This window comes from Lissotriton vulgaris, unplaced genomic scaffold (assembly GCF_964263255.1).
Source record: "Lissotriton vulgaris unplaced genomic scaffold, aLisVul1.2 SCAFFOLD_850, whole genome shotgun sequence".
Lineage (NCBI taxonomy): Eukaryota > Metazoa > Chordata > Amphibia > Caudata > Salamandridae > Lissotriton > Lissotriton vulgaris.
In genome coordinates this window covers 721,645-749,153 of record NW_028247634.1, presented here as the reverse complement: position 1 = coordinate 749,153, position 27,509 = coordinate 721,645, and the positions used below count along the sequence as shown (strand labels likewise).

The window sequence follows — 27,509 nt, the reverse complement described above, 5'->3', positions numbered from 1 at the left end:
GGGGCTCTACAATTCATCAGGGGCAAAGGCATCATCCTCCAGTTACTCTACTGATTTCTTGTTTTATTTTGGAGTTTTATATAGTACAAACTTGACCCGAGTCGGGAAGCAGAGCGCTGTACAAATAGCTATCAAGTTAAACAATATCGGGAAAGGAGAAAACAAATGGAAATCAGAGAAGGAATACGCATTGAGTTACATATGAAGAGTGTAACACTGAGCTTAACAGTTCTAAGAGCCACTGGAAGTCCACCCAACACTAGCCAGGTTGAAGAAGGTTAATCGCTCCTTAGGTGGACGAGGGGTTTGTCCTGATTTCCGTAGGTAAAATGTTCCAAATTGTAGAGGTAAGGCCTAAATTGAAGCAGTTGTAAGTTTTCTTTTTTTTTGAACTTATCAGGTTTCAATGAAAGGGAGTTGGTGCTTCTTAAGGAGCCCTGGATAACTAACGTTTATTGGCTAAGTATAGAGGAGTATTGTGATGGAGGGCTTTGTGTGTCATGCATGCAATCTTTAATTGGATTCTGGATTCAAATGGGAGCCAATTAAGAAGTTTAAAGTTCAGAGTAATGTGATCTATTCTCCTGGAACCTGAGATGAGTCTGGCCCCTGAGTGCTACATGTCTCATCTGAGCCCCGCGTGCTTCCCACTTGTGAAAGATCTGTGTCCTTAGATTTTAGTCCTCCAGGATTTTTCTTCCTAGACCTGAGTGAAGAGGTTCCAGGAGCAGACGCTGTCCTAAGGGTGCAGATTGGGGAAAAGGTGGGTGGAGTTGGGAGCCAGACGAATGAGCTTTAGTGGAGAATGCATTCATCCTCTGGAGAGAGGAGCATCCCTGGAGGACTGACTATTCCTGTGTGAGGGAGGCACATCGCTAGAGAAGGCAGTGCCCTTGTGAGAGGAGAATTGTCACTGGAGAAGCATCACTGACCCTCTGGGAGGTGGGACCATCAGTGGAGGAGGGTCAGATCCTGTGTGAGGGAGGAGCATCAGTGGAGGAAGGTCTGATCCTGTGTGAGGGAGGAGCATCAGTGGAGGAGGGTCTGATCCTGTGTGAGGGAGGAGCATCGGTGGAGGAGGGTCTGATCCTGTGTGAGGGAGGAGCAGTGGAGGAGGGTCAGATCCTGTGTGAGGCAGGAGCATCAGTGGAGGAGGGTCTGATCCTGTGTGAGGGAGGAGCGTCAGTGGAGGAGGGTCTGATCCTGTGTGAGGGAGGAGCATCAGTGGAGGAGGGTCAGATCCTGTGTGAGGGAGGAGCATCAGTGGAGGAGGGTCTGATCCTGTGTGAGGGAGGAGTATCAGTGGAGGAGGGTCAGATCCTGTGTGAGGGAGGAGCATCAGTGGAGGAGGCTCTCATCCTTCAGGAGGAGGGGGGGAGGACATCCCTCATAATGAGTCTGTTCACTGTTCAAGGATTTACTGGTACTCAGCTGCCTTGCAGCTAGGCGTGTGCTCAGGGCTGTGGGGAATGGACAGTCAGCAAGCGTGGCAGGAGGAGACATGGGTGATCCTCTAAGGCTCGGCAAGCATGGGGATGATATTCCTGCTCGCACGGAGTCCATCTTGGGGAATGGAGGGCTGGCGGTGCTTGCAGGATATCGGAGGATTCAAGTGTGTGGATAAGGCACCCCACAGCTGTGCCCCAAAGATGAGCAGCATTTCCCAGCAGACCATGATTGCTCGCCAAGCTATGGAGGCACGGCGGCCATCTTGGATTTCTGTGCTCAGCTGTCCTCCTCCTTCCTCGCCCAGGCTTTGCTAAGCAGTCGTGCTACAATGTTGCTGCCGCCAGGACCTTGCTACACTGATTCAGGATTTCCATTGTGCTGCTCTGTCGCTTCCCATCCGAGTTGTTGCAAGGACACAAAGATGTATTCTAAAAGTTGGGTGGTGTTGTGAAGCAAACTTTGAACATATCACTTTTCCAAGAAAGAAGGATTATCACTGCCACTTACGGTTATTCTTTGCTGAAAATGAACGGATTCGTAAGTAGGCACTATGTTGCAAAGGTTATGCATTTAGAATTATACATAAGGTATTCAGAGTTCCAATAATATGTGTGTTTATTTGAATTACCATATTAGGAATTACAGGGTATGAATGCTCGTTAATTAATCTAGCCATGTCTGGTGGCTCAGTGGACTAATGGATCTACTGCAGGGGCCTGTGTACATCCTCATGGTGACAGGTTCAAATCCTGGCGGGTCCAATCAGCCTTTCATCCATCAGAGTTCGATAAAATGAGTGCCATTGAGTTGGGTAACAATAAACATCTGTTATCCAGCGCCAAGATACCTATGGTTGAACGTGCTCTTTTACAAATACACTCGTTATGTTATATTTTGTTATGTTATGATACTTTATAGTGAAATACGAGTTAAGAAGAAACCAGGGCCACTGGAATTAAATGTAAATGTAAATGTTTTTGTACTTGTATAGCGCAAAGCTACCCGCAGTGGGTTTCCCGGTGCTTGTACGAATACCACAAGGGAACCCTTCCTGGCTTTCCCTGTGAAGTGTCCACACCTGGGCACCCCCATGGTGCAGACCAGGCATCCCTCGCATTGTGGGGGCCGTTGTGGAGACTAAGCAAGCTATTGCCCAGAGTTGCAGCGTGGGACCCATGATCAGAATAGGCACTGAGGCGAGAATATCCGGTCAGGGGAATTAATTAGCCCGAGACCAGCCGGGGCAGGAATCGAACCCTGGTCCCTGGCCAGAGCTCTGCATCGAGGTCTGCCTGCTCTAACCATTGAGGCCACACTTCTCCATTGGAATTAAGCAGCAGGGGTGGACCGGATTATGTGACAGGATTGACTCTATTATGTGACAAGAAGACACAAATTATGTGACATAATGAAGCACATTGTACTCATGTTCTTGCTGCATGGGCAAAGGATTCCCGTCAGTAGTACCAGTTTAACTCCTGAACACATTAATAAGCAACTGAAAAGTGACGACTCCACTTTTAAATCTCGTCTTTGACTTTTTATCCATTTGAGGTAGAATTTTTTTGGGGGTTAAAATTTGCAGCTAATGCAGCATATGATAGATTAAGTGGCAAATACAACAAATCCATAAATATGTGAAAAACTCTGCGGCCACAGAGCTGCATAATTCCATTGGCCATCACTACAACATATCTGTTGTATACTTTGTGATTTTAGCAGAAGAAATGTTTCTAGCTCCACTATATTAAGGGCCTGTTTGAATATCTCCAGTGCTTTGTCCTGTTGATTACCCTGTCACAATTACGACAGTGGGGTCGAAACATCAACAAATGCATTTCATGATAGTTTGAATTATTATTAATGTGTATCTTGTAGGTAACTGTCGAGCTGCAACTATCAAATGGGTTGTTTTGATTGGTTTTCATGCAACATTGCACTACCCACCTATTTCGCTGCCCACCACTTCGTTTTTTATTGCATTATTATGTGTTATTGCATGTAATTTATTAATAATATTTTCACGAATAGGAAACTTCCTTTGGAAGTAAAGGGCCTTGGTCCTAAATTTAAAGGCCTTCTTCTATCTTTCATCGAGTCTTTACTGCTGTTTAGCATGGAGACAGTGAGATTTGAAACAATATAAAATATCTTCACTGTGGATCTTGCCAATGTTTTCATTTTGAGTCCTAAAGAGCTTGTTGGTCAGACAGGAACATTACAAATTTGAAGTATTACATGCTGGCTCTGAAGGTCTTTCTTTTTGGAAAAGAAGTCACTCCAAATGCCATGTCAATTAAAGGGGCCATCTGGTGAATGATGTCACTAAAGGATGTTCAATCCAACCAGATGTCATTGAACAAAGACATATTCTAGAATCCTAATTGTTGGTGATTGTCTTAGCTTTTTTTTTCTTCTCTGAATGGCCTCTGTTTAACACAGTGAACCAGGAATTGGAAACGTGAGCCTCCTGATAGCCTATCACAACGCTGCAGTGCAGGGTTGTGATTGGTCTGAGGCCGTGGATCGGCCTTCAGCCAGAGAATGGGAGGTTGGGCATGTTCTCCATGCAGGCTGTAATGCAGCCTGCATGGAGAACATACAAAATGTGTACAATGGTTTGACTGGCCTGAGATGGCTGGCCAATGCGTCATGTGCACTAGGAGTGGGCAAACCACTCCTCCCCTGCCTTCCCTGACAGCAGAGCAGCTTCGCCACAGCTGAGCAAGGAGACAAATAAAATTATAATAACAATGAGTTATTATCATTTTATTTTTGCCTTTTTGACCCTCTCAGTGGGGCGACACTCCTCCGCCTTAGCGGAAGAGCCGCCACTGCTAGTTTCACATTATCTACCTTTCGTGGAGTTTCTCCCTTCTGTTGATCAAGGACCAAGTGCATATTGCTTCTTTTTGATTATTGCCCTTCCGCTGCTCGTGCTGGGATTGAGGTCCTTTCTTTTTTCCCATCGTCCTTGTTGTTGCTTGTTTACCCCATTCCCTTTCCTGTATCATTAAGTGCCTCGCCACCCTGCCCCCACCACCCTTCTGCCACAACCCTACCACCACCACACTACCATCACTACGCACTACACTACCACCACCCTTCAAACTTAACACCACCATAATACCATCACCACCATAACCATCCCTACTCTACTCTAACTACCCTACCTTAACCATCACCACCCTAACCACTATTCTATCACCCTAATTACCACCGCCCTAACCACACCACCACTATCCCTAACCATCACCACTCTAACTACCACCACCTAACCACAACCATAACCACCACATTAGCACCACCCTAAACATCCCCACAACCCTAACCACCACCTACCTAACTACCACCACCCTGAACACCACCAACCCACTTCCCTAATCACTACAGTCCATCCCTAACCACCACCATACTATATTCACCACTCTACTCACCCCTTAATCACCATCCTACTCACCCTACCGTAACCACCACTACCTACACCACCCTCTCCACCAACACCCTTCTACCATCAACACCCTACCACCACCACCCTAACTACCACCATCTATCCACAACCATATCAACAATAGCACCACCCTAAACATCACCACAACCCTAACCACCACCATCTCCCTAACTACCACCACTCTGAACAACACCAACCCACTACCCTGCCACCACTACCTTAATCACAACTACAGTCCACCCCTAACCATCACCACCATACCATAATCACCACTCTACCTACCCTCCCTTAATCACCCTACAGTAACCACTACCACCTACACCACCCGCTCCACCACCACCACCCTTCTACCATCAACACCCTACCACCACCACCCTAACTATCAACACCCACACTACTACCACCACCGTCCTCACCACAACTCTTCCCTAAACAACACCCTAATCACCGCCACCACTGTCTTAACATCTACCCTAGCACCACCAGCTCCTTACTACCACCCTACTCTCCACCACCAACCTTACAGTAAACCTAAACACCACTACCATACCCTGTCCACCACCACCCTACTAACCACCGCACTACCCTAATCACAACTAAACGAATACCGCTAAACTCTAACTGCCACCACCTCTGTATCAACCATCACTATCCTAACTATGCTTAGTCGTTACCTTTTTTTAAAATTTCAGTCGAACCTGGATGAGTAAAAGCAAAGAAAAGAAAATCCCCTGTGCGTTTTGTACTCGTGTGCATGCATGGTGCACAAGCCTACAAAATGAAATGGCCTTTGCATCATAGCACGTTTTCAGGTCTTGCCTGCGTGGGCTGCGCATATGCGCAGTCTCGCTGGCGAGATTTTATGTTTTGGATGAGTTTTCAGTAACGGCTTCATGCCCCGCCCCTCTTTCCCATTGGCCGGCGTCATCGTTTATGCTGTTGTATTATTAACATTGTACTGCATTTTTGTACTTTAGTTTCTGTAAAAGTTCTATTTTTAAATGCATCATGGGATGGATAAAAAGACATGCCTCAAAAGGACCTTGAAAAGCGAGAGAGACGTTCACAGTAGAAAGCAATATTCAAAATCATAGTGTCCCACTCACTAAGCGCCCTATCAAAGTAAACAAGCATTTGCAATGCAATAAGTCTCGCATCTACACGAGTTTGAGCTAGTGGCATTGTAAATGACAATACGTTTTATTTATGCTTTGTTATATAAAACATAAATAGAAGGCATTGTGATTTACAATGCCAAGAGCTCAATCTTGCGTAAATGCGAGACCTATTGCATTGCAAATGCTTGTTTATTCTGGTTTCCTCTTTAGCCATGTTGTACAGGATTGCTAAAAAGACTGGCAAAGTCAATCGTTCCCAAAGGAATGACCTATTGGTTATGCCAATGCTTGCTTTTGGCAAGCACCCATCTTTGCTGCCCACATTACCAATCAATTAAAATAAGAAACAGGGTTCCCTGAGACTGACGATTCAAACTGATTCCTTGTGAAAATATTTCACCAACATGAACTGATCAACTAGAGGGCTATACCGGCTATTAAAGGCCCTCTCCAGCGTTAAAGGCCCCGAGCCGAAGGCGAGGGCCTTTAACAAGGGAGAGGGACTTTAATAGCGGTATAGCCCATCTACGAAGGGCTATAAGGCTATTAGAACATTCTGTCACTAGAGGACAGAATGTTCTATCAAAGAAAACAAAGCCTTTTGGGAGCGTGAGGGGATTGGAATCCCCTCAGGTTCCCTGAAGCCTTTGTTCTTAGCCAGAGCTAAGAACAAAGAAGCATTGGAATGTTGGAGCTCCAGGCTTATACCAGCCATTATAAGCCCTGAGCACTCCATTGTTTTCAATTGAGCTCCAAACATTCCAATGTTCTAATAGCTCGTATAGCCCTCTACGGCGGGCTATAAGGCTATAGGGAGTCATCTGAATCAAGGTTTCTAGGAGTGATGAGTGTTAAATGTAAACATTTTGTGGTTTCCAACCAAACCTACATTTCACAAATGCCTATTGGAGAAAAATAAAACTTGATTTAAAAGTATAGCAAAGAAACAATAAGTATACAGTATCAGAATCAGGCAGCCCTCAAATGTACAAAAAAGATCTATAAATTCATTTAAGCCTCTCGGTCTTATACAATCCAATCTTTGAGTCCACCAAACTTTCCTCTCTTATTGTTTACTCATTCTATTACCACCCCATGGTAATGTATTAGTTATTTAGAAACTTTTAAAATGCATTGTTGTAGTCTTTTTTCCAATGACGTACACTGTATTGTATGTAAATGTAATTGTTGTAATTGTGATTGTTGTCTTAAATTTTTTCCTACTGGTTTCTTCCATATAATTAAAGAAGCTATAAAAGACTCTACAAGCTTTAATTGTTTGCCATGAAATGGGGTTTGCTGAAGATATTGTTAGGCAGCTGCCATGGCTAGATCTGCAGATACCTTAATTCAGACAGTGACACGTAAGAGAGACTGGTTTATGGGTCTTACCGGAACCCTGTTTGTGAGGTGTCGTAACCGAGGGGATATTGAACACTGCTTGAAGACCGATCGAGAAGGTGAGTGGTCAGGATAGTCCCGGTTTCTGCATCTGCTACCAGTGATGCTCTTTTACTGCCAAGTCGGTATACACCTATCCGTTGTTCCTAAATCTAGTTATTTCTTCAATATGTGCCACCTGATTATAACTTTCCTACTAGTGCTTCAAATGAACTCATTTAAAGTCCGAATTTTTTTTAGTCAATTTCACTTTATCTTCTGTGTTAGTCTCGTCAAGGGCAGGGGTTGCCCATCTAGCAGCTCTTGTGGTACATATGTCAGCAGCTCTTCTCTGGTGGCACAAAAGCTCAAACATCTGCCTGCCATCCAGCTTCTTGCTAGTTGCTCTTGTGCAACATTTTTAGACCTGACATTAAGCAAGTTCTTTTGATTTTACTACCATTATACATATCATTCACTTCGTTTTAGGGGCTTTGAGGCAGCAGTCTTCATGCATTTTGTTGTGTCCCTCAGATTTTTCTTCTACCAGCTAGAGCATGGGGCAGTGGGTCATCCCTCTTCAGCCATTGACTAACTTCACTGTGAGTGACAGTGTTCTGCTCTTTTACAAGGAGCTTATCTACCCTCAAAGTAGTTCCCTTGAATGCTAGGGGCTAGTATGCCAATGTTTTCCTTTTGAAACCAAATATTTTTTTTGCTATTCATACAAGCTTTTTTTTAAATATATATTGGTAAGGGCTTGGCTGCTACAATAATGAAATAAAAAAAACTCCTTGGCAAAACAAGCATTGACAAAGTCAAAAGGTTTGTAACCACCACTAGGCCTAGGCGGAATTTGTGGAGTTCCACAATGTGGAACTCTGCGAAGTGACCCAAAAGCTCTACCTTGATATATGGAGTTCTGCAAGCGGTGGAGTGCGTTAGGTCATCCGATGTGTTCTGATTTTTAGCGCAGAATGTTTGTCCAGAGCGAACGGCACCAAGCGCAACGCAACGCAACGCAAGAGGGTGCAGCTTCTTTCTGCTGCTTGAGTAGATGTTCTAATCGAGCTGCAGCTTCCTCAACGTGAACAGAAGGTTTCTCAAAACAAGTGGTAGCAGCCATCCGTGACCACCCAAGTTGAGAAATCTCGCCGGGTGGTGGTCTGGAGTAAAATTTTCCTCACTTGCACTCGCCAACTTAACGTCGGCAAGTATGAGCGAGGTTAAAACCCTGTTACGCGGTACACAGACTGCAGAGTGGAAAATACTCAGTGAGCGGCGTGGAATTTCATGCCCCAACCTAGCCACCACCAGTCCTTTTTGGCCGTAACAATATTGGTTATTTTATGTTCATTGATGATGATGCAAAACACTATAGGGTTGGCGTCCCTGGTGTCCCATACAAAGTACCACCCTAGGTGACCACATATGTGGCGGTGGTGTAGAAATGGTTCTGAGATTCACAGTAAGGTTAGCCAATGTTGGTGGAGGCCGAAGGCTTAAGACAGTGGGAACAGGTGGGTTTTAATTGCCTTGCGGAAAGCGGGCAGATTGTCAAGGCGCCGGATGTTCGGGGGAAGGAAGTTCCAGAGTTTTGCTCCCAAGACTCTGAAGGAGCGACCCCCGACACAGCAGAGTTTCGTGCGGGGAACCACTACCAGATGTTGACCTAGGGAGCGCAGATTGCGCTGGGGGATGTAGGGTAATAGAAGCGGACGGAGGAGTACAGGGCCATCTGTTTTGAGGATTTTGAAGGCAGTGGTGAGGGCCTTAAATTGGATTCTAGCTTCCACTGGGAGCCAGTGGAGTCTTTGTATGGTGGCTCTAGCAGAGCATCTTCTTGGAAGGCCGACTATAGCCCTGGCCGCAGAATTCTGAATTCGTTGAAGCCTTGTTGTCTCTGCTTTGTTAGCGCCTAACAGTACTTTCAGTACTTTCTTTCTGACCATTTTAGTCCATCTACCTCAATTAACAAATTCAAGGTGTGAATCCCAACTAGCCTTGCTTCTAGACAAAGCCTTGCCTCTGGAATGTCTGGCTAAAAATCTAAAGAATTCAAAATAATATCCTGAGAAAAAAAGAATATATTATACCTGCACAGTGAAGAAGTAAAGAATGTGAGGAAAACAAACCACTCGATACCTGCAGAGCCGCTCCTGTCACGCGGGACATTTCTATCGGTAACACAAAGGGTTTCCTCAAGCCTGGCTTGCAACTCAATAGGCCTCTTTGTGGTTTGTCTCTAAAGGACAAAAAAAGAAATAATCACTTAATCATGGAGGTTAGAAGACGCAAACAGTGTTGTGAGAACATCTTGCAGGTGCTGGGAGTCCTTTACTTGGCCAATTATACTCTGGACGGCCGGTGCCGTTTTAATGAAAGACTCCGGTACCTCTGGTGGTTGTAGGGTGTGTCAACCACAAACATCTCTCCTTCCAGAGAGCAGTAGCAGAAACCATAAGCACATAGTGTAGGCAACTGAAGGATGAAGTAGATGTCCAGAGAGAGGGTATTACATAAAGCGTTGAGCGAAGACCATGTAGCAGCTTTGCAGATCTTAACCGAAACATCATGACTCACTGTTGCTTCTACACCAGAATTAGCCCTAATCCCTTAAAGGATTAACTAATTTGTGTACTCGTAATATACAACAATGCAAGAAGAACTGAATAAAAATGCAGGCAGGGGTGTGACTCAGTGGATTAATGTTGACAAGATCTGTGTGCACCCTGCAGATCAAAGGTGCAAAAGTATCATTGGCTGATTCAGCATTTTTTCGTTCTGAGGTGGATAACATGACGACCATTGTGAAGCCATGAGACTAGCAACAAGTGCCGTTGAGAAACATCTCTGCCTTTTACTCTGTCTGGTACCCACGAAGACTGGCACAGTCATAGCTGAGCACTGAGCCTGATGTGCAAAACACTTGTGAAAAGAAGGGAAGCACTCAGTCCTACACAACACCAGCCCCTAATTCATAGAACCTCTTTTTATACTTTCTAAGAATGACTGTGAAAAACATTTCCCAGTCCACACAAGAAATATACTTGTGTATAAATTGTGCTCGGCATCCTTTGTGCAAAACCTGCCTTCTTCGCTGGATGCGTGCTGTCCAGAAACGCTTGTGAATGTATCTAGTAGCACATTAGTAATCTACTGTGGGTTGCACTCTCGAACACACACATCTAAGCCTTTAATGCCTTTGTGCCTGATCTGAGCAACTCTAGGTAATGTGTAAGGCCGTCAGATCTGTGTCGCATAGAACCCCACCTGCATTGTGAACCCTGTTTGTCATCCATGAGCATTCATACACTTTTTATTCACCCCTCCTCAGCTATTGGTGGTATAGGAAGAACTGCATTTCAGTTCACCGATCCCTCAATCGCGAGGCGTGAAAGGACCTTGGAGGATAATACTGTATTTTCTGGCGTATAAGCCGACTTTTTAACCCATGAAAATCTTTTCAAAAGTTGGGGGTCGTCTTATACGCTGAGGTCATTTTATAAGCAAGCGAATATAGCCCAAACCCTATATTTTAAAAGGAAAAGTAGGGGGTCGTCTTATACGCCAGAAAATACGGTATGCAAATTCTAGGTGGACAACGAAGACAGACAATGAACAGGCACACCTAAACCTACCATTACAGAGAGTTAGTAACACACACCTTCTCAATGGACTAGGGAGTGTTTCAATCAATCAATCAGAGTACTTGTAAAGCGCGCTACTTACCCATGAGGGTCCCAAGGCGTTGAGGGAAGGATGGGGGTGCTACTACTGCTCGAAGAGCCAGGTCTTCTTGAGGAGTCTTCTGAAGGCGAGTAGGTCTTGGGTCTGCCGTATGTGGGTAGGGAGTGTGTTCCAAGTCTTGGCGGTGAGGTAGGAGAAGGATCTGCCACTGGATGTCGTTCGTTGGATGTGGGTGACAGCGGCGAAGGCGAGGCTGGCGGAGCGGAGCTGGCGGGTGAGGGTGTGGAAGCTGAGTCTGATGTTCAGTTAGGCTGGTCCGGCGTTGTGGAGTGCTTTGTGTGCGTAGGTGAGGAGCTAGAAGGTGATCTTCTTGTCGACGGGGAGCCAGTGTAGGTGTCTCAGGTGGGGGGTGATGTGGCTGCGGCGGGGGACGTTGACGATCAGTCGGGCGGTGGTGTTTTGGATGTGTTGTAGTCGTCGTAGGTGTTTGGCTGGGATTCCTGCGTAGAGTGTGTTGCCGTAGTCCAGTCTGCTGCTGACGAGGGCCTATGTCACCGTTCTTCTTGTTTCGGTCTGGATCCACTTGTAGTAGCAGGTGATGGCTTTCAAGGGCTGATGTAAGATCTTGGAGGGAGGTGCACACTTGTATGACAGAGAGAAGTGAGCTCCAGAGCAGGGGTCCATACACGTTACAACGAGAGTGCTTTGATGCAGTGCCATGAGTGCTTTGTATACATCCTGTTTACACTTGAAATGTGAAGGGATTTTTGATTCCACTGCCTGTCCTTTGTTGTTAGTTTTTCTTATGTATTTTGTTATTTTATGTGGCCTGCTGTAAATACAATGGGGGTTTGGGTGAGACTTGGAGAATTTGATGTGGATCTGAGATTGTGGGTGTAGCGGGTTAGGGAGTCCGAAAGCTACTCCTTATACCCTAGTGGGTAAGTGGAGATTGAAAAAGGTCAGAGGTCACTGCTCTCGATTAGGTGCTAAGTAGACGGAGTATATATTCAGAGTTTGGGATAGGGGTGAAGGCAGAGAATTAAGAACAGAGAAGTAAGGATGAAGAGCAAAGTGTGAGAAGGAGAATTTTTTGAAGATTGGCAATTTCGGATATGACATCAGTTCTGGTGAGGGGGTACGAAGAGGATCGAAATAGCGAGAACAAGGAGAGAGTATGAATTAGCAATGGTGGTGCTGTAGCAGCACTGTAGGGGATCACTTCAGAGGAACTTTGAAAAGATCGAAGGAAAATAAAGTCAGATGGAGCTTGGCTCTTCTAGGGTCTTTCGGCCGGTGAGAAGACCTGAATAGAGAGAAGCCTCGACTGATGTAGCTTGTGCAGAGGAGAGAAAGGTGAGGAGGGTTATTTTCCATACCATATCAAGGAACAACATTGGGACTGGGGATCCGTGCCATGAGTTAGGAGTTAAACAGGGAGAAGAACCGATGAAGCGAGAGGGAAAGGCTGTGAGCTGAGGAAGGGAGCAGGCAGAATGGGAGGACTCGAAGGCGATGCAAGTCCGTCTTCTGAATATATTGCTTCAGAGGGGGTATCTTCTAGAACCTTTACTGATTTCTGCTGCCTGGTTTACAGAGTTTGGTTTCGCACTCGATCGGGCGTACTGATCCAGCTTCCCTGCTCCAGAAACTATCCAGAACCTGTATAGCTCGAAAGGTGGTCGGTGGTTTCAGAAATTTCAGGGTTCTTTGCTCTGCAGCGTGAAACTACTGATTCTCTGGTAGCTGAGACTTGGGCTATTCTGACAAAACCCTTTATGCTGAGGTTTACTCAAACTTTGTCCATTGGGGGATCCTGGAGAAACATTTTGCATCATTTAAACACCTCCCCAAACAGCTAACATTTGAGAATCCTTATCTGTCTGAGAATCCTTACCCGCCACTGATCAACTAGTGAGCTTTTAGATAAGTAAAAATTTCCCAAAAACAATGTTTGGCATCCAGCACCTCACGTGATGTCCTAAAATCCACCAGAAGTCTCAATTTAGGACAGTCTCATCTGTGGGGTGCCGCAACCCACAACATTGAAAGTCTATGGACCGCCCACTCTCTGGTGTGGCAGAATCTGCAAACACCAGGGTGCGATGACCCTAGGCTCTGCGTGCCACCAGATAGGCGGCTTCTGAGCTGGAATTCTTCGCTGCTCCAAGTTTCCGAAAGTTTCTGCTCATACCAGCGAGTGTGCTTTGTAGACACCTTTGTTTTCAGTGCTTCTCCGGTGTGTGAATAGAGCCCGCAACAATGGTCTGGGAGCAGCTTCCGCTACTGCAGATCTACTCGCCTTTGTGGCCTTTGTCTCTTTGTGAGGTGCGTCTCGGCACAGACAGACAGGGGATAGTTGAGTCCTCAAACTGGAGACACTTTTAGAAAGCTCAGTATCGCCCACAGCACACGTCACGAGGTATTATCACCTGAACACCCGCAGCGAGACCCGAGGGCAAGTGTTATTCATCCAGTTTCAAAATGGCGGCCGCCTACACAGCTCCCCAGACAAGGCCACCTGCTGCATGGAAGGCAAGGCCACGTGCTGCCAGACAGCCCAGCTCGAGGCGTCCAGGTGGCAGTGCTGGGCCGTGGGTGGGGCAGTTCTCTGAGTAGTGGTGCTCTGTTTGTTTTGAAGAGGGCATCTTTGTCATCGATTGCTGTCTGAGCCCACTAAGACATCTGTATAGATATTAGCTAGGCGTGCCCTGTTTTACTTGTTGCCAAAGCAGAGCCTGGTCTGTGTCCTCACATCAATTAATTGCAACAGTGGAGCCCTGGGCATGTTTTGGGGTTCTATAGAAATTATAAGCAGGATGTAGGTGAGACAAGGATACAGCAAACATACCCCACAAACATTGACCTTCAATGTTGGTGGAAGTCCAGCTGCTTTTGCATATGAGCAGTGTGGGTATTCTTGTGCCCAACTGAGGTGCCGGGTCTGGTGGCTTAGTGGACTAATGTATGCCCAGGTGGGATCTGTGTTTTACCTCATGGTCACAGGTTCAAATCGCTCCAGTTCCACTCAGCCTTTCATCCTTCTGAAGTCGATATAATGAATACCATTGTACCATAACAATAAACATCTGTCATTCAGCACCTTGATACCCTTGCCTGATACATGTGCTTTAGCTTTACAAATGCACATTTTATGTTGCACGTTATGGTGAGGTAGCATACCTCACTACATTTCCTCTTCCTCTGGGCTGCCTCTTTCTATTCGTGTGAGCACCAGTACAGGGCACACTACCGTATTCACCCTGATCAGTAAGAGCTCTGGGAGCCTTACCGGCCATTTCAATGCAAACCAACCCGTGCTCCACTCGGACACTCTGCCACTTTCCCAGAGGGTACCTGCAGGGGCTGTGCCACTGGACTGCTGCGCCCCCTTGTGTTTCAGAGGAGGATCCTTACTTGATTCTAAGCCTTATCCTGTTGACCTGTTGCTGCAGCTATTCTTCCGATGGTGATTATCAGCCCTTTCCTGTCTGCTCTCTTCTGCCCACAGTCCACTCTCCACACAACTTTACAAATGCTCGTGATCTTTGCCCGGCACATGTCGGCCAATGCCCCTCCAGCGCAACCTGGATTTCAATCTCTTGTCTTACTTCCTCTCATGCACGCACCGCGATCAGTGCCTCTCTGCTCTGCTCCACAGACCTGCGGTTCTAGAACCCCAAAAGGGGAACCAGTGCCCCTCACACAACAAACCTCATTTCCTAGAACTAGAACCCCTCACAGCCCTGCATCCCACCTGAGCCACAAATGCGTCAGCGGACCACTTGTGCATCTCTAGAACAAATACACCACACAACTGTGCCAGCTAACTAGGCCACCTGTTCTAGAACCCAACACTGCAGATATGTGGTATCAAGCTTGGCCATTCCCCGACAGCAGAGCACCTCTGCTGCTCTGGAACAAGAAATCTACACAATTCTGGCATTAGTAAGGGCTCGAGAGCTAGAACCCACATCACCCCTTAATTCTGCTGCTAGTATTTGAGCCCTCCCAACAGACCGCACTGCTGCTCCAGGTTTCAAACCAGGCGCAGCACTGCAAGCGCACCAGACCCGCCAAAGGCCAATTAGTTATAATGCGTTCTAACCTAGGACCTTCTCTAGTTGTGTTTTCAATGTTCTTTTTAGGCCTAGATATATACTACACAGACCGCGATATTATACTCTGCATACAAGGTTTGTGCCATGACACATTTGACGTGTACTTGTTTCAACAAACAATATTCAACCAAACCTGGAATGAAGGGCTTCAGTTTGGGCAGAATGTTGAAATCACATTGAACAGACCACCAGACCAGTAGGAGAGTTAGTTATTTCTCCTTGTAAAGCACTGATCTTCAAATTGTGAAGTGTGCCCTCTGCGGGTCAGTGGCAGTATAAGAAAGGGCAGACCATGCCCGGGGGGCACTTGAGCCAAAAAACAAAGGCTTACTGGCTCGCTGGGATTTTATTATTTACCAATGTGGATTGTGAGCAGGCATAACTGCCTCTAAAACAAGCATTGGAAATGCAATAGGGCTCGCATTAGGAAAGTTTGAGCTATTGGTCTTAAATGAATTTTTTTTAATTTATGTGTTATTTTTTAAAATAGATAAAGTAATAGCTTTGTCAATTAGAATGCTAATAGTTATAACTTTCGCAAACACGTATAGCATTTGTAATGCAACATGTTGTGTATTTACGTGACTTAGATGTATTGATATTACAAATAACAATGGCAATGCCAATAGCTTAAACTTTGTAAATAAATTTTGTGAAGATTATGTTCAGTGTTTTTTATTGTGACGAAAGTCCAAGAACAGAAGTGAAATATTAACATCTTTTTGTGATTTGTAATAAAGCATGAAAGCTTGAAAACAGCTTGAAACATTGAAAGAACATATTTGAACCAGTTGCGCTGAGTGATGCTGTGGTTGCGCTGAGTGATGCTGTGGTTGCGCTGAGTAGTGTGTGCATCGGTGGAGGTTAGTGGGTGCATTGATGGAGCTGTGTGGAGGGTGCATTGGTGGAGCTTAGTTGGAGCATCAGTGGAGCTGTGTGGTGGGTGCATCGGTGGAGCTGTGTGGTGGGTGCATCTGTGGAGCTGTGAGGTGGGTGCCTTGGAGATGTGTGGTGGGTGCATCGGTGGAGCTGTGTGGCGGGTGCATTGGTGGAGCTGTGTGGCGGGTGGATCGGTGGAGCTGTGTAGGTGAAGCTGTGTGGTGGGTGCATTGGTGGAGCTGTGTGGGTGCCTCGGTGGAGCTGAGTGGTGGGTGCCTCGGTGGAGCAGTGTGGTGGGTGCCTCGGTGGAGCTGTGTGGTGGGTGCATCGGTGGAGCTGTGTGGTGGGTGCATCTGTGGAGCTGTGTGGTGGGTGCCTTGGAGATGTGTTGTGGGTGCCTCGGTGGAACTGTATGGTGGGTGCCTCGGTGGAGCTGTGTAGGTGGAGCTGTGTGGTGGGTGCATTGGTGGAGCTGTGTGGGTGCCTCGGTGGAGCTGAGTGGTGGGTGCCTTGGTGGAGCTGTGTGGTGGGTGCCTCGGTGGAGCTGTGTGGTGGGTGCATCTGTGGAGCTGTGTGGTGAGTGCATCTGTGGAGCTGTGTGGTGGGTGCATCGGTGGAGCTGTGTGGTGGGTGCATCGGTGGAGCTGTGTGGTGGGTGCATCGGTGGAGCAGTGTTGAGTGGTGAGAGGGGAGATGGGGAGAGGAGAGGGGTGGGTGAGGAAAAGGGAGAGAGGAGTGAGTGAGGAGTGGGATTTGAGAGAGGGAGGGGAGAGTGGTGAGAGGGGAGGGGATAAAGGGGAGAGAGTGAGGGGTGAGTGAGAAGAGAGGGAGGAGGGGAGGTTGAGGTTGAGGAGAGAGGGAAGATGGGAAGGTGAGAGGGGCTCACTTGCAACAGAAGAGCTACCTTACTCACTGGCACCAGAAATTTAACATTATTACAAATCAGAGCTGATTAAATTCTCTTGCGGTGTAAAAGAATCCGGCAGGAAGAACTCCAGTGCTCTGGGACCCATGAATTCCGAGCAGTGCAAGCTCATACACAATGCTTTCCCAGATGTGCACCTACCATTTGGAACACCCTCTCAATCAATTTAAGAACTGCTCCGGATATGCTCTTGTTCCACAAAAAAGGCAAGACCTATCTATTCACAAGATACCTTAACTAAGAACTTTTAATATAAGTTACTCCACCTCATTCACGTGACTTTATATGTAAGTTCCAACCCCCTAAATTGGCGACTTCGAATATGTACTATGCCATATTGGCGCATGTCATATTAGTAATTCTCTATAAGATCCCTTATCGTTTACATCCACCCACCCATTCCCTCCCCTTCTGATCTCCCTAACTCATAAATGTTCTAATGTTGTTATGTCTGAGCAGCTATTGTTACATGTAAAGTGCTCTAATACCATCTTGTGAAGTGGTGCTATAGAAAAACAATGTAAAATTTAAAAAAACAGGAGCTTGAACTGACCTGCGCTACATTTTAGAAGCACAAAATCAGTTTGTTCTTCAAAAGTTTGAAGTGAAACAAGAAACATACCAATTGATGCTAAATGTATGTCTCTCTAGATGATCGAAGTTCCGACTTTTACCTCTGCCATTCCTTATCAGAGAGGAGAGACGGGAAAAGACAGGCAGGGAGAAAGATCGAGCAAAGTGGGCGTGATAAGACAAGTTTAAAAACAAGTTTACAATAAGTAAGAAAATAAAGGTTTGCTAGTCATGGGTACAAACAATGTGAGCCAGCCATGCCACAATAATGGATATTAACCCGCCTGTGCCGTTTTAAAAGAGGGCATATAGCCTTTACATTTGAACCACACTTAAAACCACTCAATTACACCATATGTTTAACAATGACTCAGATAAGAAACGCTTTAGTGCAAGACACTGGTTTCTTAAATCACAGATTACGTTCACTTTGACAGCTCAAAAATCTATGGGTATGCTACTTTATTAATATAAAATACTTGTGATTTCTCTGTGAAATGCGTATGCATCTCTCAATGCTTAATGTTATTTACAATTGTTTATGATATTGGCGAGCAGATGAATTGCGTTTTTTTCGGCCTTCACGTTGTCTTTGCTGAAGCTGGGGACAAGCTTCTCACACAAACATTCACTGGCGTCATGTTTTGCCACCCCGTTTCACACAGCACAAGCGTTATTAACTTAAAAACGCATGCCGCAGCGTGCAAAAGAAAAACAGAGAGGGGGGCTCTTAATCCAAAGCAGGGTAGACAAGGGAGGAAGGGTGACAAGATGCATGGGGAGCAGCAGGCCGGGCAGTGAATAATTAGGGGAGGAGAAATGCCGGGCTGAGGCAGAGCACACGCTGAGAAGCTTGTGGGAGGGGGGGCTGGGCTGCCTTTGATGTGGTAATGCGAGGCAGGCAGGCAGGCGGCTGGTGGCACTGTGCATGCGCTTTTTAGGGCTTGCGCTTGCGCAATGACCTAAAAAGCACATGCACTGCGTGAAATCGCCAGTGAAATCGTGCTGCTTGGTTAAAGGCTGTTTAAGCCCCTATAGAGCTTCGCCAGCTATGCGCATGCGCACAGCAGGCGAGCCCTAAAAAGACCGAACATGGAATTATCCTGTTCAGTTACAGTGGTATGTGTATCTCTGTCATGTTATGGGTTAACGTGCACATTCTTGGGGAAGGTCTCTCCTGCTCTCTGGAGAGGGCTTAAGCACGGAATCAATCAATCAATTAATCAATTAATCAATCAATCATGACATTTGTAAAGCGCGCTACTCACCCAGACGGGTCTCAAGGCGCTGGGGGGGAGGGGTCCGTTACTGCTCGAAAAGCCAGGTCTTGAATTGTTTCCTGAAGGAGAGATGGTCCAGGGTCAGCCGAAGGTGAATGGGGAGGGAGTTCCATGTCTTGGCTGCGAGGTAGGAGAAGGATCTTCCTCCAGCGGTGGCTCTGCGGATGCGTGGAACGGCGGCGAGGGCGAGGCTGGTCGGAGCAGAAGTGCAGGCTTTAGGGGCGGTAGGGAGCACAGATGAGCTGCAGGAGGGCAACTCCAGAGGAAGGTGCAGTGAGTCAATATATTTGGTTTAAACCCGTATCCTACCGGGGCATTTGCAGCATTTCCAGCAGCACTACCAGCATTTCAGAGGCACTAACTGCTTTGGGGTAATTTTTCTCAAGAACATCTGCTGATAAAAGGTAGTGATATGTTCATAGGTGTCTCTGCTCGTGCACGTTCAGCTGCTTTCTGTAAGTGACCTGACTTGTTGATGGTGGTGCTGGCACCGCGGACATGTACATTTGCTTTTTTTTGGGTGGTCTCTAGATCAGCCGTGCTGTGCAGAGTTTACCAGGAATCCTTCAGTGTTTAGTAACAAACACCAGGAGGTTGGGTGGCGGGTGGGCATTGTAGCAGTGCAAAAGCTTATCTCCACAACAGAGTATCCCTCAGTGTGGTCTTGGGGTACATGTCCTAGAGCTGCTAGGCCTAGGGGCCCAAGGTGGCACCTAGGGGGATGAGATGGTTTTTGAGGGAAACTTCCATGGCACGCAGGTTGGAAATAGTGTTCTGTGGAGCGGGTGGTTGTTAAAATGGAAGAACGCCGAGGAAAAATATGACCTGAATCAGATATCTGTACAGGATGGTTTAGGGGTAGTCTTAGAGTGTAGGGTTGGGGATGCAGAAGGTGATGTCACGGACAGATTCGGATAAGTCTGGAGAACTTGTGATCTGTTGCACCCCAAGATGTCCCAAGAGGGAGTTGGGTCTGATAAGATTGTAGAGGTTATAACTTGTAATGGTCAGCGCATCTCCAAGATCCTGGGTCATCCTTATGGGAGACCTAGGGTGAGACACGTATGACAGTCTAGTTTGCGGAGGACCAGTGTGTTAACCAGGGTCTTCGTAGTGCGGGCTTTGGAAGTGATGAGCAGATGTTGGTGCAGGCGATAAAGTTAAGAGCATCATTTCAGTGTCACTAGGGGTGAGAGAATAGATTGGACAAGAAAAATGGGTCATCAAAAGATGTCGCAACACGGAGCCTGAGACACATGTCCACTTTGAAAGAGAACTCTCATGGAAAGACTGCAGTGAAATTAAAGTAGCGAATGGACGAAGTGCTTAATGTGTCTCCCTGATAAAGCAATGTGGGATCATGAAACACGTCTTGGCCACGAGTTGGAAAGAAAATTTAATTTGTACAGCTTAAATTTGATTCACTTCAATTTGTGCTCCTGAAGTTTTTGATGATATATTAGTTTCTAAAATATATCTGACAGGCTAGTCTATAAACGCAGAGGATGCAGAACGCGTTGAATTTATATGTTGAACGTACAACTGGCTGTGGGGTTGCGGAACGGGCATTTTGAGCTATAACTCGTCTTATTTTTTTTTTGCAGTGCGACAGTTCCTTCAGAATGGAGTCAACCCCAACCTGTACAACGAGGACGGACTCACGGCGCTACATCAGGTCAGGACCAATCATCCAACACCCGTTCCTCTACCTTTCATCCCTCCTGTCGAGTTACTGCTTCAGACTGTTTCATCCTCGTTCTTTTTCCTTATTTTTTTGCATGGTTCTGATCTCCACCATTACACTGATATGCATCGTCTGTTCCCGACTTTATTTAAATTCAGGATTTTCTCTTTTTTCGTCTATTTTTTTCAACATAGCTACTCACTCTACCTCCACTACTCCCCCCACCAGACACACACACACACACACACACACACTCTCTTACACAACTATTCTATTCCTTGTTTTCGCCTCCCTTGCATTCATACCTTTCCTACCGGTGAAGTGGTCAGCATGGAGGTAGTGTGGCAAGGCTGTTTGTTGGGTGGCCGTGGTCACCTTTGTGCACCAACACACATGTGCTTCGTTGTTTGTCGCATCTGCTGGTGTTGGTATAGATGGCCGTGCCACTAATATGGCCTCCAGGAACCCTGTGCTAAATGAAAGGTTGGAGAGTTGGATCCAAGATCAGAGGGGAGCGTAAACATCCTCTCGGGTCACTATAGGTTGTCATCGGTCAGTTTTCCCACCCAATGGTCTTCTTACGTCTGTGGTGCCTTCCTCAGTTGTGGGAAAGTGTGAGGAACGGGACGCCTGTGACGGGGTCACAGAATGGGGTGTGCTGAAAGACCCGTGTCCTGTGGCTTTCTTGAGGATTGTGGGCACAGACCCCCGGGTAGAACTTGCAGTTGCCCACGTGACACTGGGCCAATGTCCTCATCTCCTTGTGCCTCAGCTCCATGTCTACCAAACCCGATGGCGTTTAGGACTGCCAACATATATCTGTTCATGGCTGCTTTTGTACTCACAGTGTTGGGGATCGGTTGGTTAAAGGGCGCGTTGCTGCACCATCTGCACACACACCAGAGGACTAGCATGCCTTGAAAGGACGTATAGAGTCAACATACATGTGTGTGGACAGTGGCAGCCCTGCTCCTTGTCCCCTCCCTGCAGATTAACCCTGCAGTGGGATGTCCCAAGCTGTGGGGAGACCTTGTCTGCATCCAGTGAGCCGACCCCGCTCTGTGCAATCCACTCTGCTCTCCACGCCCCCTTCTGAGGGTTCTGAGCTTTTGATGTTATGTTACATAATGCTGTGTGATGCTGTGCAGTGCTGTGCAGTTACCTGGTTCTTCCCTATGCTGGGGTTCTATATGGACAGCCTTACTTGGAGCTGTTTCTGTTTATTTCTCCTTTCTTTCAGATTTCTTGCTTCCTCTCTGATTTCTTGCTTCCTCCTACTTCGTTGTCTCTTCATTCTTCTACTTTCTTTTTTCTTCAAAAAATCGTTAAGAAACCAAGGAAATATTCAACCCCAAGTATGTACTTGGGGCTCTCCCTCGTTTAAGATTCACAAGCACATGCATCAAAGGATTTTGCAATCGCAAACGGTGCGAATCGCAAAAATCGGCCTTTTGCGATCGCAAAATCTGCTTTTGGAATGCATGAAAGGTGAAGGCCCTTGCAATTTGAGAATTCGCAAATATTTGCAAATTCTCAAATTGCGATTGCATTTAAGGAATCGCATTGAAAACCCTTGAAATCGCATTCTCAATTTGCGATTCGCTACTTGCTAATCGCAAATTGAGAATGTCTTCCCATTCATTCCTATGGGCCTCTAGGCCCATAGGAATGAATGGGGAGGTATTCCTTAATTGCGACTCGTAATTTGCAAGTCGCAATTAAGGAATATTAAGAAATCGCAATTTATTTAGCGATTTCTTGATGCATTGCATTTTGCAATTCCTTAATTGCGATTCCTTATTTTTCGCAATTAAGGCATCGCAAAAAGCAATATTGATGCATGTGCCTGTCGATCTTTACCAAGTGCGCAAAATATTATAATTCCATTGCCCTTTCCCTATCCTCTCTGCTTCGAAGTGGACAAAACATTGGTACATTAATAATCTTATAAATAAATTCAATACATAAATAAAAACATAATCTATCACTCAGTTGGATTTAGCTTCAACAAAAAACTTTTGACCTATTTTTTTTTCTTTCCACAGACGCATTGCTTTTATAAGTATATGTATTTTTTTACATAAAAGATTACAGATTATTGTTAGAAAGTTTTTTTTTGCAGAAAGCCTTATGTAGAACCGATGCACATATTCATGAAAATACTTCATCGCTTGGTAGATATATCACTCTGTGTCCATCAAGACCGCCCAACCCTGGTCCAGATGGAGGGATCTGAAGACACACCTGCTCAAAGAGCCCGACATGGAGATGAATCCTGGTACCCCTCCCTCACATGCGGACTGTACCTGTGACCCTCTGTAGCACTCTGACACCTGTCAGCTAGGTTTGCACTATACAAATACCACATACATACATACATACATACATACATACATACATACATACATACATACATACATACATGATTGTATATCTTCTAATACAATTGACTTTCTCACAGATAATCTGATCAGGGGCGGCCTTAGGCATGTGCAAGCTGTGCACCTGCACAGGGCCACCAAACCCCAGGGGCCACGACACCAATATATATCCTTAATATAATAATCCTCTGAGGATGGATACATATTTGCGTGGCGGTCCCTGGCAGGGATTTGGCGGCCTCCGGCTCTGTTCCACTTCCAAACACCCTGAACGCCCCCCCATCTTCACTGGCCTCCGCGCTTCGCCCCGCCCGGACCCCATCTTCCGGGGCCCCCTACCTACGCTCCCTGCCCAGGGCCGCCATGAGCCTGCCCCTGATCTGAATCTCAAGAACATGTCCTGCTGCACTGCTCACACCCAGCAGGCCCCGCTGCATCCAGGCCGGCTGGAGTTCTTGCATCCTCACGCCCTCGTCTTTTTATTTGCTTGTTCAAACTCCTCACCTCCTTTCTTCAACAGGGAACAATGTCTGTAGCTACGGCTTTGACACATCAGGGAACCATTCTCTCCCTTGAAGATTTCTCTTTCTCGCTGTAATGTCAAGGACAGTGCAGTTCACTTCCAGTAATTGTCCTTTTTTACCTCTCTACAATCATTTTAAAGAGTTTTCTTTCAAGGAAATTCCATAGAAACAACCCTATCACTTTCTAAGTTTCTCCATCTCTCTCGCATTCAAACCCTCTTCTGTCGCCTACTTCGGCTTTAGATACTTACTATCAACCTACGTTTCTGCATATTTTTCTTCTCTTGTTATTTTTGGGGTTTTCTTCTTTCGTTACACATGTTATTTCACACTCCTTGTAAATGTCATGGAGAGCAGCTTTATCTTTCCCTGTCCTCTTTGGGCTGCAGTCGTGGTTTGCGTCTTCTCCGCGTATGCCACATTTTTACCACTGCTTATCGTGTTTTTGAAAATATGCTTAACATTGATATTGGAATGTTAATTCCCGCTGTGCTGGGGGAGTATATTTCTCATGCTGTCTTAATTTCTTCAGGGCCAGAGGGCACTTGCTGCTCTGACAGGTGTCACCTGGGCCATGTGCAGACGTTTAGTGATATACACTGATAGCCCTTCTTGTCTTTATTATCACTAACTCTTATATCTAAGGCCAGGTGTAAGATTGTTGTTGCCCAAGGCATGTGTCTACAGTTCAAACCTGTAAGGTCTCTGTAACATACGCTGCTCTACTTCCTAATCTGAGGGATAGTCCTGCTGTCCTGAAATGAAAGCTATGCCATGTTTCATTTGCCCATCCTACGCCTCACAAGACCATGATAAGCCTTGTTACTTAACAGATACCTTATTTTGAATGGGCTAGAATGGACAAATGAAAAAGAGGTGAGAGCGGTGGAACGTGGAAGTGAAGCAGGATGTTTTTTTGCTTTTTAAAGATGTTGGGAAGCCAGACAAATTGCATGTCCAGACTATTGGAACTGTTCGTACGACATTAGATCTTGCTTGCGACGGATCATGCTTGCTGTTATAAATGGGTCTCTAGTTGGCAGTTGTTTGCACCCTGTCCAAATAGGGACCCTCACTCAAATCGGGGTAAGTTACACCCTCAGAATAGCCTGTGTTCACCCCCTTTGGTAGCTTACATGAGCAGCCAGTCTTATCCTCAGAGGTAATGTGCAAAGTATTTGTGTACACACACAACCACCCCACCACACCAAAAATCCCACATTAACAACTCAAGATATGAATTTTCATATGTAAATAAAGTTATAATTCTCAGAAATTAATGGTTGTTCTTGACCAAGACAGAGTAGTGTAAATGTGTTGAAAGTCAAAGCTGATGTGTGGTGCAGGGGAGCTTCGCATCGAAAAAGCCAGTGATGCGTTAGTTCTTTACTGCTATGCAAGTCGTTGGCATGGTGAAGCTCGGGGACAGTGTGTTGCGCAGAGAAAGTGATGTGTCTCTGTAGGCAGGGATGCGTTGGTTCCTTAAAGCAGTGCGGAGTCGTTGAGCCGTCCATATCCAGGGACTATTCGTAGCACAGGGGAGGTGATGCATCATTTGCGGGCACAACACCCAGTTCCTAACTGTGGTGCGGTGTTGATGATGAAATTGGAGCCCTGAGACGATGCATCAATGAGGCGCCAAAATTCAAGTTGCGCTGCATCTATTTCACAGCATTGCAGTTGGCGCTGTGATGGAGTTGGAGCGGTGTGTTCCTGGACTTCAGTGAAGTGGTGCTGAAGACTCAGGCAATGGTGGTTTGTCGGAGGCTCTACGTCAAAAGGCTAGGGCTTGCATTGAGCAGGGACCACCCTTCAGTGCAGGCAGCGGGATGTGGCAAGTTATGCGGTAATGCCCCCGATTCCGAATGATGCTTGAAGCTGATGCATTGATTTTTCTTCTTGTTGCACCAGAACTCACTTCGGTGGGCTTAGAATTGGATTTGGCACCACTTGGCAGAGCGGTGCTCTCAGCAGAACAGCCCAGGTGCTGGCACATTAAGTCTTAGATGGCCTTGAGGCTTCCAACAGGAGGGAAGGTCAACTCAAGTCCGTGAAGAAACTTGAAAAGCATGATGTAGAAAGAAAAGCCCAGTCCTTTCACTCCCAGGACAGAAGCAGCAAGAAGCAGGCACAGCAAAGCAAACAGCAAAGGGGCAGTCTGTCCTGACCGCAGCGTCAGGAGGGATAGAATGTCATCAATCCAGGAGTGTTCAGAGTATATTGTGTCGGAGGTACAGTACTTATAGTCAATTCAGCCTTTAGATTAAGTACACTTCAAAGAAAGGTCTTTGTAGTGCACAAAACCCTGCCCTTCCTTGCCGTGGCACCACACACACACACACTACAGGGGGTGGAGATTTCTTTGTGTAGGGGCAAGCACAGCCTATTCAGGTGTCAGTATCATCTCCTCCCACCACTCTAGCTCAGGAAGGCCCATCAGCTGGGTGATGGGCCATCAGGATATGCAGGGCACACCTCGGCTCCCCCTGGGTCACGATCGCGATCCGACGGAACTACCATTCCCGGCATGCCCTGGGCCGGAAACTACTGCTCCCATGATCCTTTGCGGTACTACGCGATAGCGCGAGAACGTATGAAAGGCAGTCGACGGCTGATGGCGGTGTCGGGAATTCTTACGGAGTACTGGTCACAGCGTTTTGGAGACTTTTGGAGTGTTGGTGCGGTAAGGGTGCCTGGCACCACAGCGCTTTACAGCGGAATCGCTGAGTCTTTTGTCGGGTGTTCTTTTTCAGCCTACTCGGTAACGGCTGTTACTGCAAGTAGGTTTTGTGTCAAGCTTAAACCTTGGATTTGGCCCGGTTGGTATTGTCGGCCAATGGAGTTTACCCTAGTTGGGTTATTGGATGTGCAGGGTGCACATAAACTTTGGTGATCACTTCCCCTTCCTTACTTTGGATTAAACCCTTGAACCCAATTAAGAGGCATTACTTGGGCTGAGTAATTGAACTAAATTATGAAGGGTCTTCGCATATTTCTTTGTATTGAAATGGATATTACTACAAGTGGCAGCGTGTATTTCATTGTGTATAGGTGCTAACTAATGTATTTACCTCTTCCACTTAACAGGGGTATTCTAGAGGTGTAAGGTTACACTCATCCCCTGTGATGCACTGTTAGAGGGATACTTAGGTAGGTTCTTCTATGGATGCTATATGTATATAGAAACACTGGAAAGTATGAAATCCTTGTTATAGTATTGTTGCTTGCTTTTGTATTGTTATAGTTACACCGCAACATATTCTACGCTACCAGATACCTCTACACATCTAAAAGAGTTATATTTTCCTTTACAGGTATACCAATATTCGGTAATTGCATACCACTGTCAGTTCTGATTTCTGTAACTATAGTCTTATGCGTGTTATCTGCTTGTGTCTTGCATATCTCCCTCCCTGCTGTCCCCTTCCTTTCCTCCCTGGTTTTTGCATCTTTTTCTCCACGCTTGATCCTCTCAATGCTCTGTGCCATTACGGCTGTTCAGGCGTTGACTCGATCTAGAGGTTGGCATACTATTCCACAAACTGATCCTGAGGACGTAAACATAACACCCTGTGTGACTGCCTAGAGTGAATGCACAGGAGCCCAACTGTCCCTCTGACCCAGATGTGTATTCAGAGACAGGCAGAGGCACAGAATAGTTAAAGTAAATACATGCTCATGTTTTAAAAGTGACCTTTTCATACATGTAATTTAAAATCCACCTTTACTAAAAGATGTATTTTTAAATTGTGGGTTCCGAGACCCCAAACTTCAATTTTCTAACTGCTCCCAATGGAAAATTGCACTTAAAAATGTTTCAAAGCAATCCCCATGTAAAACACCACTGTACATGTTCTACCGTTTAAATGCACTGCTCCATGTCAATGGGACTGTCTTGAACGTACCTTGGAGGTGACATTTATTTATTAAAAGGGAAGATTTGGGCCTGGCAAGTGGTTACACGTGCCAGGTCTACATCACAGTTTCAAACTGCATGCACAGACACTGCAGTGGTGGGTATGAGACACATTACAGGGCTACTCATGTGGGTGGC

General features: G+C 46.2%; 1 protein-coding gene across 1 annotated transcript in view; it reads left to right on the top strand.

Annotated features, from left to right (window-relative positions):
• Nucleotides 1-7,342: 7,342 nt before the first annotated feature.
• LOC147665088 (protein phosphatase 1 regulatory subunit 16A-like) overlaps nucleotides 7,343-27,509 on the top strand; it is a 96,920-nt gene continuing 76,753 nt past the window's right edge. Inside the window, exons 1-2 of the mRNA XM_086949770.1 lie at nucleotides 7,343-7,478; nucleotides 20,471-20,541. Coding sequence (XP_086805896.1) covers nucleotides 7,343-7,478; nucleotides 20,471-20,541 — 207 coding nt within the window. The remainder of the gene's footprint in view (nucleotides 7,479-20,470; nucleotides 20,542-27,509) is intronic.